The sequence below is a fragment of the Rhea americana genome, unplaced genomic scaffold (assembly GCF_003343005.1).
Source record: "Rhea americana isolate MKP2758 unplaced genomic scaffold, rheAme1 scaffold_52, whole genome shotgun sequence".
Lineage (NCBI taxonomy): Eukaryota > Metazoa > Chordata > Aves > Rheiformes > Rheidae > Rhea > Rhea americana.
The window spans coordinates 2263971-2281419 of NW_028186668.1; the positions used below are offsets into that span (position 1 = coordinate 2263971).

At 38.5% G+C, this 17449-nt stretch overlaps 1 protein-coding gene and 1 long non-coding RNA gene across 2 annotated transcripts in view; one reads left to right on the forward strand and one right to left on the reverse strand.

The window, feature by feature from the left end:
• The window catches only part of LOC146588356 (uncharacterized), a 44881-nt gene that overhangs the window by 4976 nt on the left and 22456 nt on the right, over positions 1 to 17449 (forward strand). The gene's annotated exons all lie outside the window — the stretch shown is intronic.
• On the reverse strand, positions 5 to 9363 carry ARGLU1 (arginine and glutamate rich 1). The gene is made up of 4 exons (XM_085318119.1): positions 8913 to 9363; positions 4101 to 4326; positions 1670 to 1753; positions 5 to 259 (listed from the first exon to the last, which is right to left on the reverse strand). Exons 1-4 carry the CDS (start codon positions 9266 to 9268, stop codon positions 95 to 97), a joined length of 831 nt encoding a protein of 276 aa, XP_085174245.1. The 5' UTR covers positions 9269 to 9363; the 3' UTR covers positions 5 to 94.

Sequence of the window (17449 nt, forward strand, 5' to 3'; positions counted from 1 at the left end):
AAAAAAAAAAAAAAAACACTTCAACATGAAGCTACCATACAAAGTTTTTTTTTTTTCCTGTTTCTTTTTTGTTTTAAGAGTTCAGAGTTGCAATTTAATCCTGGCTCTTTAGCGAGAAGGACAGTTTTGGCCTAGACTTTCCTTTGCCCAGGATTATTTTTTGCTCTTCCTTTTGCTGACGTTGTCTCTCTTGTTCTAGTTTCATCCTCTCCTCATGAATCTTTCTTTGTTCTTCAACAATTTTCAATTGTTCTTCAGCCTATGTATGAAAACAATACAATTTATGCCAATGTATTTTGCAGTCATAAAATTTACAATTCTGTATCAATTCCCAAAGAGGTCCAATTCTGTGTATTTATGCAAGCAGTTCTATCCCAGWTAGACATCACAGTCTGTTTCAATGGAACTGTTTATACAAAGTAAAAGTTATATGAATTGAGTTTAATAAAAACATTAAAACTTCAATTTACAGACATTTACACTAACAGATGCATATCAAAATGCAGAATGCTTACATATAAGGTTTTTCAACATTGCTTTGTAAATAACACATTGAAATATTTTGATTTAGGAAGTCAATGCATAAACATGACAGCTGTCAAGAGATATTTTTCTATTTAAGATGAAGGTACAATAAAACGTAGCAATGCTCCCTCAAACATAACTCACTCTCCAATACCCAAGTCCAAAGGACCCTCCTAATTCAAGTCAGTTGCCATTTGATTTCTAGCAAGTCCATCCTTACACTGATACTGTATTATTGTATGCAGTGAGTTCAGTGAAACAATTCATGTAAAAGTCTACTTATGGACCTGCTTGCAAGTAGTAAAATCACAAGCATTTCCTATACAGAAGCTCTTCTGGTAGTCTTCTGAAGTTGCTGATTTTGTTCATTAAATTGGTTAGCATTTTAATTTTTCTATTTATCCTGTCTCCTCCATTCGAGGTAGGAAAAGAATAAAGCAGCAACATCACTGCAGGGTGAGAACTAAAGCAGATGCAGTTCAAGCAGATGCAATTCAAGCAGGCAGTTTTAAAAAAGATCATGTATACCTGAGAAAGTTGTAATTACTTGAGTGACTGAAATGGTCCAAACAGAATTTTAAAAGCAGCTTAGTTTGGCTTATCATAAATTGATTAAAATCAGCTAAATTATTCTAAATATACTCACGAGGTAGGCATTTGCTTAAATTGGTTTGAAGACTAACGTATGTTAGCCTTGCATAATTTGGAAGTCTTAAGCTTATGGGCTCAAAGTCCCTTTCAGCACTTCTATAACATTATACTAGTCTCAATCCAGTTTGTACATGTCCTACTCAACAAGACAGAATTACTTAGTCATTCATGTTCTAGAAATTGAACRTGTATTTGCAAGCATACTTCAAGTTTCCCAGTGAAATACGGTTAATATGTATTTTTAAATTCTAAAGGTAGCAATCTTTTTCTAAATTACTTGTACCAGAACTAGTCTCTGACTAGTTTCAGACAACTATTACTGCTAAGGATCTGGTCTGTCTTACTCTCAAGAAGAATAGAATGCTTATGGACATAACTAGCTATAGACAGGTTAAAATCTAGTAAGGAGTGTCACGCGTATTTCAACTGTATTGCAAATCAGGCAGAGGGACCTGTATTCTCCTAGAAAACTATTAATTACATGTTCACATACCAGTTTAGCTTGTGCTTCTGCAATTTTTCGATTATTCTCTTCTAGTATTCGCTCTAGTTCCTCACGCTTTGCACGCTCTTCTTCCTAAAGGGGAGGACAGGGCAAGATGTTAGTAAAGTAAACATTCATTTCCGCATGTTCACTAATCTTTCTCAGAATTCTTTTGTGAACTGACTTAAAGTGGCAGCTTTAGAGCCACCTATTTTGTCTCACAAATAGAAATTGTGCAGCCACTAAATCTGGTCTCTAGAACTAAATTTAATCATCCCGCCCAGTCCAAACAGCAACCAACTAAACCCTCCCTAATCACAGAATCCTGATAATTTATTACTACAATTTTAATATCACACAAATCAACAAGGACAACTACAAAAACTGGATAGTATTTACCAAATTAAAAAGTAATATATAAAATATAAATAAAGTGAATAGTTTGTCTCACCAATTAAGTATACCTACGTATTCTTTACCTATACTCCTTTAATCAGCATTAAAAGTTGAATATTTACTGTCTTGTCCAGTGTCCTGCAGAGTGTGCTCCTCGGCTGCCATACGCGCCAGCTTCCTCTTTAAAATGATTTGTACTGTTAGCTTGGCAATACCTGCATCAGCAGCTCAACCATTTATAAAGAAACAACATACAAGGAAGGCTGAGCTGAGGAATGCAGATGTTTATGATAAGAAGGAACAAAAATATGTAAATCATTCCTAAGGCAAACAATTAATAAGAAAAATACATWTACTGTTAGTGAAAAATACAAATGGTAATCCATACTTCATGGAGCTATGGGCTTCTTTCATGGGGAGAATGGACTTAACATTCAATATTTTGACAATTTTAAGACAGCTTGAACTGTCATTTGCAGTCTGAACTTGGAATTCAGGAGTCCAGGAAAGGCAAGATCAGGAAATAAAGCCTTGTAATTGTTGTTTTCTTGGTGAATTTTATGGAACTCTGTATGCAACCCATAAATATGAAGACTGCGTGAAAGTTTTTGAGGTGTTTCAGTTCACATGATATATATATCCAAATTATTTTAATATTTGGAAGATTTAAAGTTAGCCAGAGGTTTGTGTCTGTATAAGAAAAAAAAAGTTAATATGAACAAAGCAAGCATGTGAAGAGAAAACTTCTTACTATGACTAGTAACCAGCTACCGGCTAGCACACTTCACTCCAGGTATGGAAGTTTATTCTGCATTGTAAAGAATTCATGGGACTTTTCCCCACTGAATTGGATACAGTCAAAACATCTTCTTAAAAAATGTGATCTGATCAAATGAAAACCTCCCTATATGAAGCATTTGTTGAATGTATGTATCTAAATTCAACATCAGTTTCTTTAAAATTAAGGTTTGGATTTGCAAAACAAGAGGAATTTAATATTCTTAGTATCTGCTATAACTCAGTGTTCTTCCCTCCCCCCCTTTAACTATTTTTTATTTTAAATATACTACATAACAGACAAGTCACGTTTAGTATGAAGCAGAAAGCTTCATTACTAATGACTTTCCTTTGGTAAGCCAATCAAAATATTAATTTAACCTAAACTGTGGAGGAGGTGCAGACTGAAAAAGGTGTTCGATAATTGTGAYTACTTAGCGCAAATTTCTTTTAAAGTTTTTCTTGAAATTTATGGATCCTGGAATGATCGGTGCAGGCAGGCATCAAAGCCTTTAGTAGCAAATTACTGTCTCACAGAAAGACATTTTCAGCTTCTGCTCCAGCTGCTGATTAAAAAWCAAAAACAAAAAACAACAACCAAAAAACCCAAGTCACATGTTCAGCTTGACTTCAGACAAGGGCAACCTGCTCTTTTATAACTTCTAGGGAAAAAAAAGGAGTTGTTAGTAGTTATTAAAAATGGATATAATGATCTGGACATAGATCCTTGGTGAAGACGTGGACGGGCTTACGCTCGAAGTCCCAGAATTAGTCCAATGTATGCTCAAGGAGAATGTTTATTTTAAATGGAGAATAAGAGACCTATTTGTTAAAGACAGGTACTGCAGCTCAGTGCTGGACCCTGCTCTTTGCCTGACTGAAGGCAGAAGCCTCTTACAGTCTAGGTAAGCAAAATGAAACAAATGAAGGATACATAATTATAGATTTTTAATACCCTTCCCCAAAAAAGAAAGGACCGTTGATATATCCTGCAGCCATGGCAAAAGTTTCAAACAATTCTGAAATATGTAGGTCAGTTCCATTAAAAATCAAGTATCCTTGTTCAGGTTTTAGGAGAGTAACTGTTTAAGTTTCAGTGAGCTCCTCAGAATAGGCTAGAAATTAAGTTTCGCAGCAATGCAAGTTTATATGAGAAGGGAATTAGATTTGCTGTATTCCATCTCTTTCTGAACCGAACAGGAGGCACAAACCGACACTGAAAGTTTTGCCATGGACTGTCTCTACTTTCCAAACGACCGAGCGTTACCTCTCTGGCTTTTTGAGCTGCAAGTTCAGCTTGTCGCTGTCGCTCGAGTTCTTCGAGCAACTGCTTTTCCATGATGCGCTTAGCCTCCTCCACCCTGCGGAGAACCTCTCGCTCAATCTCATCCTTCCGTTTCTCCAATTCTTCTTCCACACGTTTAGCCACAAGCTCTTCTACTCTTCGAGCAGTTTCTTCCTCTATGAGTTTCTCTTCAATTTCTTGTTGGCGACTAAAAAAGGCAAACACAAAGATTATTTTTTTTCAATCAGTAAAAAATGATTACATCAAAATAAAGACTTGCAAATACATAGTAGCAATCACGCTACAGGAYCAACATTTTAGAGCCTTCCACACACAGATCCTGTATTTAAAGAGTGGTTGCCTGAATACTCTTGCTTTAAACAGAAGGCAAAACAATGTTTCTTCTACAGGGAAGCTATTAACACYACACGATATTTAGTATCTCGGTCTCTTAAAACATCAAACTTAACAAAACAATGTATCATACTAGTTCTTGATATGGGAAAGGTAATTTTAGAGTAAAAAAAATAGTAAGAGAAAAGAAAATTTTCAGTACCCTTCTTGCTTCCAGAATTTAAACATGCTCAATTTTATGTTACATGTATCATTAAAATCCTGTCTTTAAAACCTCCATCTCAAAGGCACCAAACTACTAACTAAAATAAATGGTAGAAACAATGAAATTTGTAATATTTCTAATAAGAATTCCAATTTTTTTCTGTAATCTAGTTGCCCAATAATTTACCTGTTCAATTTTGGATATTCAGCTCTCCTTAACCTCTTTATTGTGGCACTCTGTGTCCACCATGTTATCCAAAGCAAAACATACCAATTCGAAGCACTAAATAAATCCTTGGAACATACACTGTTTTGCCTTTTTAAAAACTCAGAAGTTTTTTTTTTTTTTTTTTTCAAATGTCTTCCTTGTTTTTGTTTACAGGCAACACTTTCACTTAGCCTGATCACTGTTTAAACTTTCAGTAAAAAGGATATATAAAAGGTCAGTGCCACGTTTATTATCAAGCAAAGAAACTCTTTCAAATAGGAACTCTTCCTGGTTTCATAACACTAGTGTGATATGGCAATTAGACATTTGCACATTTTTTTTTAATACAATGTAAATACTGCGTAGCTATGCTTTTATAAAGTATTATTTACTTCTGATTATCACAGACTTTTGGGGGAGAGGGTTGTTCTGTTTTAACCTTGAAACTAAACTTTCATTTTAAGTATTCTGTGAAGTACGGAACGATCTTATAAACATATCTTCTAGCCTGTCAGCACCAGAAACGAACAATTTACAGTAACACTGATCTGATGTAATTTCCTGTCATGTTCATAATGTTTGCCTTTTATCATCTAATTTAGGCTGACAGACATAAAAATAACTTTAAAAAAAGCTACAGCATTTTACTAAATTTTAGATTTCCGTATGTGCAATTTGTAAACATATGTTTTTGGGAGACATTAAAGTACAGATTAGAGATCTATAGCACATGTGAAATACCAAGGTGAAAGGCTTCCAAAATCCCCTGACTCACGTATCTTTTTTACAAAACTGTTCTGAAGCAAATGGATAGTCCATTTAATTTAGTAAATGGATTTTAGACACTCAGGCCCAGTAGAGGGAATTCATTCTTTCATTCCTCAGAAAACGGCAAACTCTTCCAGTGACAAGAGGCCAGCATTATCTTTTCCTAAAGCAACACAAGATATCTTGATGTGATTTCCCCCCCACCCCAGGAGAAAAAAAAAAATCTATGCTATCTAGAAAAATGTATCACCCTCATTTTCTTATTTTGTCTTCACCAAGCCACTACTACTTGTGGCCCTTTTCGGAGAGAAGACGGAAGAGGGGGTCAAGAGTTTAAWTTTTTTTTTAAATACTCTTTGCACCTTTTAGCTCTATATACCCAAATATCCTTTTATTTTTAAAATGGTTTCTTCACTCTTAGAGCTATTCAGTAGTATGTACTCTCACAATCCTTTAGTGATATAGTTTGGCATACATCAGAGGCTGTTCTACAGAAATTCATTTTTCAAGAAAGCCTGTATTTCAGCATTTTATTCAACTACATTAGTTGTACTTTTAACATTAGGGGAATCTAGAATAAAAGTTAAATTGATTAAAAATAGTATATAGTTTTAAAATGCCACTCATATGAAGCAAGTTTTCAAGAATCTTCAGCTATTGATGAAGTACTCAAATTAAGCACTATGTATGCTTGTATACAAGTTTCATTCTTCTTGCCTCCACAAATTCTATTTAAATTCAATTAAACTAAGCAAATATATATTTCTACATTCACAGGTAACAACACAATTATAACACAGTTATAAATAACTTTTGAGTATGTGTTTCTTGAACACTGGAAAAAGAAAGTGAAATGGTATCAAGCAAATATTTATTCTCAAAATTCATTTTAAAACCACCTAATGACCATAGATAAAAGACAATATACTTCCAATGAGTTTGATATTTATATCTGTGTTTATAACTTTGTTTTCTTGAGAAACTCAAAGATTTATTCTGCAGTTGATAGCAACTATTCATTTTCTATCACACATACTTATAGTATTTTATATATGGATGTAAATTTATGCTGACCTATTGAGCAATGACTCCAGAGAAACAGGTAAGTTATTAACATCAAAATATGTTTAGTATGCTCTTTTACTTCTTAAAGACTAATTTTATGAAATCTGCACAGAAGACTGCATACAGTTCAGCAGGTTTCTGATTTAAAAAAAAAGTTGGTATGCTTGCAAGGTCCTCACAGGAAATTAGCATCCCAGCAAAAAGTAGAATTTGTACTAAGATGAAAGACAGATGAAGAAATTCCCTTTCATTGTATAAACTAGTTCATTCAGTCAGCAAGGAAGTTACTTTTGCTCATTAACATTAGTATATATTAACACAGTTTATAAATTACTTATCATAGTTTTCTGCTGTATTAAGATTTATTGCCTGTTCTTTTTGAAATTTGAGGTGTATTTTAAAAACTTCGCAGTTCTAAGCCTGATATTTTCACATACTGCTCCCTCCTCAAGTTTACCAAACTATTGCCAATACCAATCAAATGTCATATTTTGCCCATACAAACTTCATGTTGTATTTTACAATTTCAAAACTGTATAACTTTACATAGAAGCTTACTGCATAGAACAGACTAGAAATATATGTTGCTRTGTCAAATATTACTTAATGAACTACAGCCCACACCAGTTGCAGTTGGAGAACACCACAGCACCAGTGGTCAAACGTTTTAAACATATTACTTAAAGATTGTGAACATTTCATCTGCCACAGGCACTTGAACACATCTCCTGCTTCAGGTTTTAAGCCCTGGATGTAGACCAACCATATACTTCTTAACCAAGACTAAGTTATACAATTGAAGTATTACATATTAACACATATCTATTTTGTGATTTGTGTGATATTTTCTTTATTCCATAAAGTGAATTTAAAGGTGGAAGATTTAAAGAAAATTTAGGAGCATTTGAAGAAATATATATAACTAAAGAGACTCTAAAAGAATATTAGGATAACGATTCAAAAACACAATAAGCAGCTCAAGTATATGCCAATTCTTCTGTCATTTCACGATGCATGTAAGAATTTTTAGAAATTTAGATACTGGAGAAAACTATAAACCATAAAATCAGGACCAATAACTCAAAAAGCTTTTTCACATGTGTTTGTGCTATTTTGCAAATTTTTGAGGACATCACTGACAAATTCTGAAGTTAAGGAAGGGGATTCTCAACAGTCAAACAGAACRGAAAGCGGCAACTTCCGGTGATCAGACCCTCTGAACTACAAATAATATGAATTATTGCACTAAAACAGTATAGGTGGAATAAAACTCAAAGCAAATTTCTCTACTGGARAATTAACTGAATTAGCTAGATTTACACACGCAAACAAGGAAATGTTACTTCTGGATTCGCTATTTTATCTCTAAATTTACTGCTCCAATGAACGAGAATAACATTCCAGAACAAGAATCACTCACAACTGTTCTGTTATCTGTACTATAGAAAAGTTCTCTTTCATAATGTAACAAAGTTACTAGACAATTGAACCCCTATTCCATGTTTATTAGAATTTATCTCTCTCCGTAGACTTTGTGAAGAACTACACTCCCCACAGCAGAAACCAGTCAAGGAAAAGATTTCTAAGCAAAGCAAACCCCCAGATCTCACCGTCCCACTTGGCGAGGGAAAAAAAGAGAGAGRAAAAAAAAAAAAGGAAGTAAAGAAAAAGAAATCGCAGGTTAACATAATCGCTGTTCTTCACTCCTTAAAACCGACAACACGGGCAACTCTACAAGCTCGACACAATATAAGCTCTACGGGAAGGAAAAAAAAAAGGAAAAGGGGGAGGGGCAGAAAGTGTGGCAGTGCTGCACAAAGCCTCCGGAGACCGGAGGCCTCAGCCACAGAAAGAAGTTTAAGAGCAGCGCAGAGGAGCAGTGAGAGATAGGAAGAGAGCACAGCCAGGTGACAGCGAGGCAACGTGCTACTAGGCTCTCGTGTCGGGCAGAGGGCTTTTAATGGACTTGAGGGAGCGTGCCTTTAGGAAAAGAAAGGATGGCGGGAAGACGGGCAGAAGTTAGGCCTCAGGTAGCGCCTAAAGCCCTTTTCCCAAAATCGCAAAGGGCTCTGTTTCGGAGGGAGAAGGCATAGAGACGAAGGCAGCAGGGCAGTGCGCTGCTCCTTCCACCCGAACGCCACAGACCTTCCCTCCTGCCCTCCCCTAGCAACCCGGTGCCCAGGCCGGGGACTCACATTTTCCGCTGCCGCTCGAACTCGGCTTTCTTCTCCTCCTCCTCCCGCTTCTGCTTCTCGTCCAGGCTGCTGCGCTTGCTCACCGTGCGCCCGAAGATGTCGATGCGGTCGGGCGGGGAGGAGGCGCGCTCGCGCTCGCGCTCCCGCTCGCGGCGGGAGGAGGGGGCCGTGTTGGAGCGGGACCGGGACCGGGACTCGCGGCGCCGGTTYCGTTTGCTCTCCCGCGACTTGGAGCGCTTCCGCGCCCGCTCCTTCTCCCGGGAGCGGGACCGCGAGCGGCTCCGGTTCTTCTTGTTGTGCTTGGAGCTCTTGGTGTGCTTGGAGCGGGACGAGCTCCGGCTGCGGGACCGACCCATCCCGGCAGAGTAGAGGCCTCGCCGGCGACCAGCCCCCCTCCCGCCCCCTTCACTAGCGGCACCCAAGAGAGGAGCGAAGAGGCTCCGCGCACATCAGCACCGCCCCRCCGGGCCCCTCTCCTCCTCGCTGTCCACCGGGCTGACCAGCGAAGAGAAGGAGCAGGCCCCGAAAGCTGCAGCAAGTCCGGACGCAGACAAGATGGCGGCCCTAACAGAGCGGTGACTCTCCTCTTCCGCCCCACAATGCACCGCGCGGTGCTCGGGCCGTTGGCGCCCGCCACGCCCCCGGCGTCTCGCCGGAGGGGCCCGAAGGCGCTCGGGCAAGTTCGGCGCCAAATGGCAGGCGGCGCTCGGGAAGGAAGCGGCGTCAGGCAGCGCCCGCCTCCGCGCATGCGTGCGCCGCCGTGGGGAGGCGGTGGCGGGAGGTTGCGCAGGGTCATCGCGGTGCCGGGGCGGGGGGAGATGGCTGCTCCGCGGCAGGCCGGTGGCCGAGGCGCTGCCCCGCTCCCGGGCGCCGCCCCGGGGGGGGGGGGCTCACTGCGTCCCCGCAGGGAGGCCGCTGGCCCGGGCGCGAAATGGCGCTAGGCGCTGCGGCGTGGTGAGGGGAGGAGAGCAGAGCGTGCGTTCCGCGCAGCCGGCGGCCCAGGGCCCAGCCAGCCCGGGCGGCTGTCGTGGGGAGCGGGGAGCGGCGCCCGCCCGGCGCTTCGGCGGAGGTGTGCCCGGGCCCCGCGCCTTGGCTGCGCTGGGGCTGGCCGCCTCAGCCGTGGCGCCCCTGCGGGAGCCCTCGCTGGGCTCCGCTTGTGTGAGCGGCCTGGCCTGTGGAGCCCAAGCTGCGTCAGCCACCACAGCGTCCTGGGGCGAGGTGCTCCGCAGCTGAAGAGTTGCTGTTATTCTCAAGTTTTTTTCAAATAACGATAAAAAATCAACATTTCAAAAAGTCTTGTTCAGCAGCTTTAGGTTAGGCAGAGAGCATGAGCCGATGATTCAGTTAGCGATCTGTGAGGGTTTTTTTTAATCCTAGTTCTGCTATGTAGCTGTTAGTCTTGTCTGCTGTTGCAGAGCTTTCAACTGATGTTATCCTTGATTTCACATGAACGGCTGAGAGCTGTAGGCTAGGCAAGCCTCATCTTTAATTTCAGTAGAAGGCAGTTGCTGAGATAGCTTTCATAATTCAGGCTTCTTCCAGTATGTCTAGATTTCTAAAACGTTTAATAGGCGTATTTTGTGAAACTTTTGGTTAGTTGACAAAAATAGTCTCAATTAAAAGTCTTTTCATCTAATTCTTTCATCTGACTGACTTAGGTTTTTTTCTGATGGAAGAATTTCATATCTTGAAATTTGGGATTACTCTAGTAAAGAAAATATATAAAACTGAAGGCTTTCCCCCGCGCCACCCGACAGGCCGCTTGGCAAGTGACCACAGAGTAATGGACACTGAAACAGCATGGCAGGAATTCCAGAGTCACAGACTCGCGTGGCRTTTGTTCATCTCTAACCATGAAGTAGCCCTACATTTGTAGCAGGTTACTAAGGCTAGCTAGGTGAGTTTTCTATTTCCTACAGATATAATTACAGTGGATATGGAATTGTACTGCAAAATTTTCTTCTATAAATCCTAAATTTAAGAATTTATTAAATAATTTCAGTTCTTGTATTGGATTAATTAGAAAGTAAAATAGCCATTTCTATAGTCAGTTTCCTTTCAGTACTTGAATAGAATCAGATTTTGCATTTTTTACATGTAAATTTCTGCATTATTATGCTTTATTAGCTATATCTCAATTCTATGCATTCTTGCAGTTTTGCATTTTTTCCTCCATTTGAATATATTCAGTATATTCAAATACATAATTTGCTGCTTAAAACAGTTGGCTTATGGTTGGAAAACACCTTATTTGACAGCCAAATGCTGGCATCATTAAAGCATCTCACCCTTCTGTGACATAGCTACTATTATCACATGAAATCTCTCAGGTCGTTAGGCATTTGAATGATAGTCCTGTAGAGACACTGTGTTCTTATAATCTCCAGATCATACCTCTGATCTCACTTCCACTGTTGCTTTTGTCATTATCTGGGTCGAGGAGAATCATGGGAGCTTGAAGAAGGATTACTATGGTTTGTGTGAGAGTAGAGCACAGCTGGATATAAGATCTTCCTAACAAATCCAAAATGGAAGGATTTGGCAGGGTAAGCAGAGAGAGAAAGCAATAGAGTGTAATAGTGCAAAGAATTGGGTATATGATTTACTGTCATCTGGCATACTGTTGCCTACAATAGTAAGAGGACAGAAGAAGCACAGAAGAGCTAAGTTCCTGGGAGGAAAAAAAAAGTGGTCTAAATATTCATTCTTTCACAGTAGCTATTTCAGTCTGAGTTTATTGCAGGATTAGAAACTGTACACAGGGTATGGGTTTTTTTTTTAAGTATAAAACACTGCTTCATGTCACATTCTGGTTCACAAAAGTTATACACGTGTAGAAGTTACATTACTTACTCACTTTTTTCACACCTAATATAAGTTGCTTGTTTTGCTTCTGCATTTTCTCTCAGCTGCTCTTTTTCTTTCTTAGCAGCACTGTAGCTGCCAACCTATAGAAGTAGGGAGATGAAGCATCTGGGAGAGCAGCAGAACATCTGTGAATAAAACATGGCAGAAGAACAGAACAGTTGGCGTAGAGAAAAGTAATCTTTTCTAAAACTTGAGAGAATAAGTCATTTAAACTGCTACTGTAGAAGGACTCCTTTGAAAAGGGAAACATTTAGTTGAAAAAGTTGAGATAAAGAGAAATAAAGTCAGCTGAAAGGGTTTTTGCATTGTACTTGCACAGAAAGGCTGGGTAAGTTGTATACATACATAAAATTATTAGTTGAACAATCCTATAGGGAAACAGAAAATACATTTATTTAATTGTGCATAGAAAATAATATTTTAGAGGATAACAATATCCTTGAAAAAATAAACAATTTCAAGAATGCTCTTGAAATGCTGTTGAAAGTGTTTTGTAGTTCAGGTACAATAAAAAAATCACATCTTGAGTAATCAGGCTAGTGTGTGGTATGTAGTAAGCAAATTAAAAACATGTTTATTTTTTTCCCAAATGGTTATAATTTTAATAAAATTACGAAAATGATGATTGATGTGGTAATTTTTAAATGACATTAATTATCAATGCTAGAGGACATTTTGAAATTTATTTTATGTAAGTTCACTTACCACTTTTCTAATAATGTTTGGACTACTTTTTATGTGGAAGAGGGGAAAATGAATGTTCATTCACTTGCTTTGTTATCATTGTCTAGCCCATTTAGATTCTGAATAAAAGCTCTTGAACACTGTTAGTAGTAGTGGGGAGTGGTAGTGGTTTAGTAGTGGTTTTGATCAAGATATGAGGCTCATATGTGTCAAGATATGTCCCCATGTTYGATTTTTCCCACAGTGAGTTAAATATAACAATTAACTGGTACTATATATGTGTATTAAGAACACATGTATATATTTCCATCTGGACCTAAGACTTGATCCTCTGAAGACTGACTGAACTATTTAACAGTGAAAAAACAACCAACCTTGTCAGAAGCTGCATGATCACGTAGCTATCATAGCTCTGTAGGCGTATCCTGATTTATCTGAAAGATCTCTTAGCGTTTGCAGCTTTAGGCATGTCTAACTAGGAACTTAAGCCCAACCAGATGCAGAAAATGAGTTGGAGTGTCATCTAAATCTCATGAGGGACTGATTCAATAGGAATACTTGCCTAATTTTAAGAAAAGAAAAAAGGAAAASTAAAGGTCACTGTTATTCAGGCACACGGGTTGCTCTTGATCCAGTAGTTAAAGTAGTTAGAGAAGCAAGAAGACAGGATTCTGGTGCCTCCGTRTTCATATCATATCTCTTCCCTTCCATGAAAATATCTTCATCGCCATGCCACTGTATGTTGGAAAAAGGTGGGAGGAGAGTTAGGGGCAAAATCCACTTCTGCTTCATCATTTGAAGCCAAATGGTTTCACAAAATATACACAGGATCAGATGGAAGAGTGAACATGGTTGTGGAAGTGAGTCATCTTGGGTTTAGGTTCCTGTTCATGAGACTGTTTTTTCGTTTTATTAAATAGTCATGGAAACAAAAAGAGGGCTAATCCTGAGAGCTGGAACACAGGACTTGGCAAGTGCTCTAACCACTAGGATATTACAGAACACTATTTGTAGAGCAGTTGTTTTAAAAAGAGTGAGCCGTGCACAATTCTTCAAAGACTATCATAGGCACTCCCCTCAGGAGAGGTCTCTAAGTTTTGACTCTTAAAAGACAAGGAAGATGCCACCCTTGAAATGCTGACTCAGCTTTAACAGGGAGACTGTCACACCTGCCTGTACAGCATTTCCACATGGCTTAGTGAATCCTAATTGTCATGTGTGTTTTATGAATTCCTAATTCTCACTTAGTTTTTAAAAACTATTTGAATGAAATCCTGGATGTTAAAATTGTATTTGGAGCCAGAACTTTTCCTGTTATGCTTTAGGGTTTTTTGTTAAACAGACTTGTATCGCTACCATTACTGCTTTTCTGTATGAATATGACAGAGTTTTTTTTTTTTTTTTTTTTTTTTTTTTTTATTTTTTTGTTGGGTTTTTTTTTTTTTTTTTTTTTTTTTTTTTTTTTGGAAAAGCAGTCAAGAAGCAACTTCTTTGTGGTAAAAATAGGGTTGCAGTATGGGAAGAACATTCAAACTGAAAACAATGATACAACAATTGAGAGGAATTTACCCTGAGGCAAATTTGAAATTTCAATAGTCAATTACAGTGTTGAAATTCTMTCAAAAAGGATTGACTAAAACTTTTTTCCCCCCTTGCCACCATATGAGTTATTGAACTTAATTGCATGCGTCAATAAGCAAAAAATAGTAATTGTTACTTTCCCAAAATGTTTCGTTAAAAATTGTAAGATAAGTATACTGCAAATATGGGCAAGCCGGTTTAGCAGGAAGTTTTCTGAGTGCCAGATTCTGCCTCCTGTGTTCACAAAGTAGTGTTTCATTTTGCAAGTTGACTCATTTATTTCATTTCCCCAGGTATATCAAAGCAGGCTAAGGGTTAAAGGAATAATGCATTGGGCATAACGCAATTTTATTATTACATGTTAGTTATTAGTTTTAACAAAAGCTTTCAACCTTTTTTTAGTTTTTGTGAATATCTCATTAAAATGACAAAACCTCAGAAATTTGTTGTAGAAATCTTTTTAGTGATCTGAAGAGAAACAAAATACTATAGAGAAAATAAATCTTTAGAATTCCAGAATTAATTTTCATTAGAAGGTCTTGCTTTGCCTTCTGCTCTTCTTCGAAGATGTTGAAAGTGCTGTGGAACGTGTCCTTTGACTCCATGGCTTATTTGGTTTCCCATGCCCTTTATTTCTAAATTATATCAGTAATACTTGTCTATAGATAAGTTGATAATATTCAAGCTGCAATGATAACAATTTTACATGCCACACCTAATTGTATTTGATGAGCATTCTGACTGACTTTGATGTCATCCCAGCTGATCTACCACAGAGCCATAACCGTGACTTTAGCAGTACTAGAACAGGGCCGTCTTGAGCGACCACAAAGCTCTGAACACTAAGTACCCTCACCATGCATAGCATCTAGCCTGCTGCTTCTGTAGTCTAGTCATGCTGTAGACACTTATATACTCTATAAAATTTGTGCAGTGCGTTTAATCTGCCATCAAATCTGCTGCACGCTGATTTCAAAATGGGTTTTGGGACCTGCTTCATTTTGGTCTAAGATGCTGATGCATTAGAGCAGGATTTCCAAATGCATGGAATATCTAATGCATGTATGTACTTCTCTAGATCTATTGCAGACATCAGTGCATACGTGGTTACTGGTAATTGCTAGTGTTTTCAACTGGCATGCAAGTTTGGTAAAGTTGTTTTGAGGCATCTATCACAGATGGAAGTTACAGCCTTATGAAGGCTATAATAATCTTCTATAATAATAATCTTCTATGAAGACTAGTCTACCATTCTTAATAGTRTGGGAAACAATGTAAATGCATAAAGGATTTCTCTTTTTTTCTTATTTTCATTATTAAAAAAGTTCCGATGAAGGAAGCATATCTTTCTATGGTTTAAACCATTGCACATCATAGCGTGGTGATATATTTGTGTCTGGATAGTTCTCAGTATTTTACTTTGTATTGTATTCTGTTTTTGGAGACAGAAACAACTAAGAAAAAATTATCCATAAAGTGTAAAAACATTTAAAGAAATAGTATATTAAATAGCACTTGTAGARTCAGGCACTGCTGATTCTGAGTAATGGTGGCAGAAGATGTTTGTAATAGAAGAACCAATGGATGAAACATTTTAGTTATGATAAGGAATTTGCTTTTGAAGCAAATCTTGAACAGCTCTACTTACGACAGTTTTGTTTGCATGGTGAAGGAGTCTCATGTAAACTGATTTTTTGGGGGATGAAATTAAATCTTATGATGTATTCTAGGATTCCAGCTACTACTGGGGTTTCAGTCTGCAGGACTAGACTAGAGTCAGTGCTAGATTGAGTAAGGCACTTCCCAAAAGCACGTAGGATGGGACTCAAGTTCTCAGCAGCCACTCTCTCAGTTCACAGATTTTGACTGCAAAGCACTTCTTGTTAATGCCGTCATAGCTGTGATGTCACATAGAGTTGAGTTAGAAAGTCCTTTGGTGTTGGATCCTTTGCTCAGGAGCACGTAGCGATTGTGCAGTGCTTAGGTCAAAGGGCACAGTTACTTAGTATATTGAATCTATGCAGACGTAGCCCCTTAAGCTACTTTTTTTCCTTTTTTTTCTTTTTTTCAAACTAAGACTGTCTTACTTGTCTGCCAGCATCTGATAGGTAGGARCCAGGCCAATCTATGTGTATGTAGCCCTGGGATATCTAGCCAATTTTCAGACTTTTCTACTAGCTAGTTAATGAATTAGCACACCCTAGGCTCTGTTCTTTTAAATCTTCATTGGGCAATTATCCATTCTTTCTGACTTTCAAAGGTAAGTAGAAGAAATGACTGGAGGAAGGTAATATTGAAGTTGAAGGGCACAGGAGGCATGGGAAGAGATGAAAGTGTTGCACTAGATAGTGGGGTAGGATGTAGCTTAGGGCTGATATGTTGAAGGTTCCTGTGCACACTTGAGTTGAGAGCTCCTGCTGTTTATATTAGATGATGAAATAATACACTGACATGCTCTCACTGCTCGAAACAATTCTCCCGGGGAAAAATGCCATCCATGCTTAGTTTGCTAGGTAGTATTGTCTGTACTTTTATTTAAACTGTTTCTACAGGTTTTCAATCTTGATGGTGCAAAGGGAGCTGGAATCCTCTAAGAGAACCTGTACATTAGAAAAAGGTGACTTTGCTGCGTCTGTATAAAGGTACTGCTGCAAAAAGCAAATGTGAAGAAAGCCGAGAGTTTCCCTTAGGCTTGAAGCCAAGAGCAGGCTTGCGGCTGATTGTCAGACACCTGTCATCAGCAGGAGTTGCCAGTAGTGGAGCTGGGGGCTACAAATGAGAGTGACAAATGTACACAATGACCCAGTGAAAGGAACACTTTCTAGGACAGATGGTAACGGTTCATGATAAGACAGCAAAATAAACAACACTGATGAAAAAGGAGTATTAGGTGGATGTCAGAATAACTAAAGAGGAGAAGAATGCACCAAGAAATAAGCTGTGAAKGAATAAGATGCAGGCCAGGTATAAAATATCTGTGCACTGGAGAAGTTAAAGGAATGAACACATGAACAGTTTAGATGAAGTAGTGTTTGAGATAATTTCTCTTAAACTGTGCATCTTCTATGAATATGTGTGAGAACTACTGATTTGTCCCTCCTGTTCAGATTACACGAATGTGAATGCAGCAGAGATTTGACTTGGTACCTCCTTCTACAGATGCAAGGGGAAAAAATGGAAAGARAAGGGCTCCCCTGGGAAGAATGGGAGTGATCCCATTATAAATTAGAGTCATACAACATCCTTCTGGAGGCATGTTGAAATTTCCCATGGGAGGAAGAAGAATAAACAAAGGTCAGTATTACTAATAGAAGAAAAATAGTTGGCAACCAAGGAAACAATAATTATTTGATTGCAGTGTCCTGAAAAGCTAGCAACAGAAACAATACCAGTTAAAAGCAACA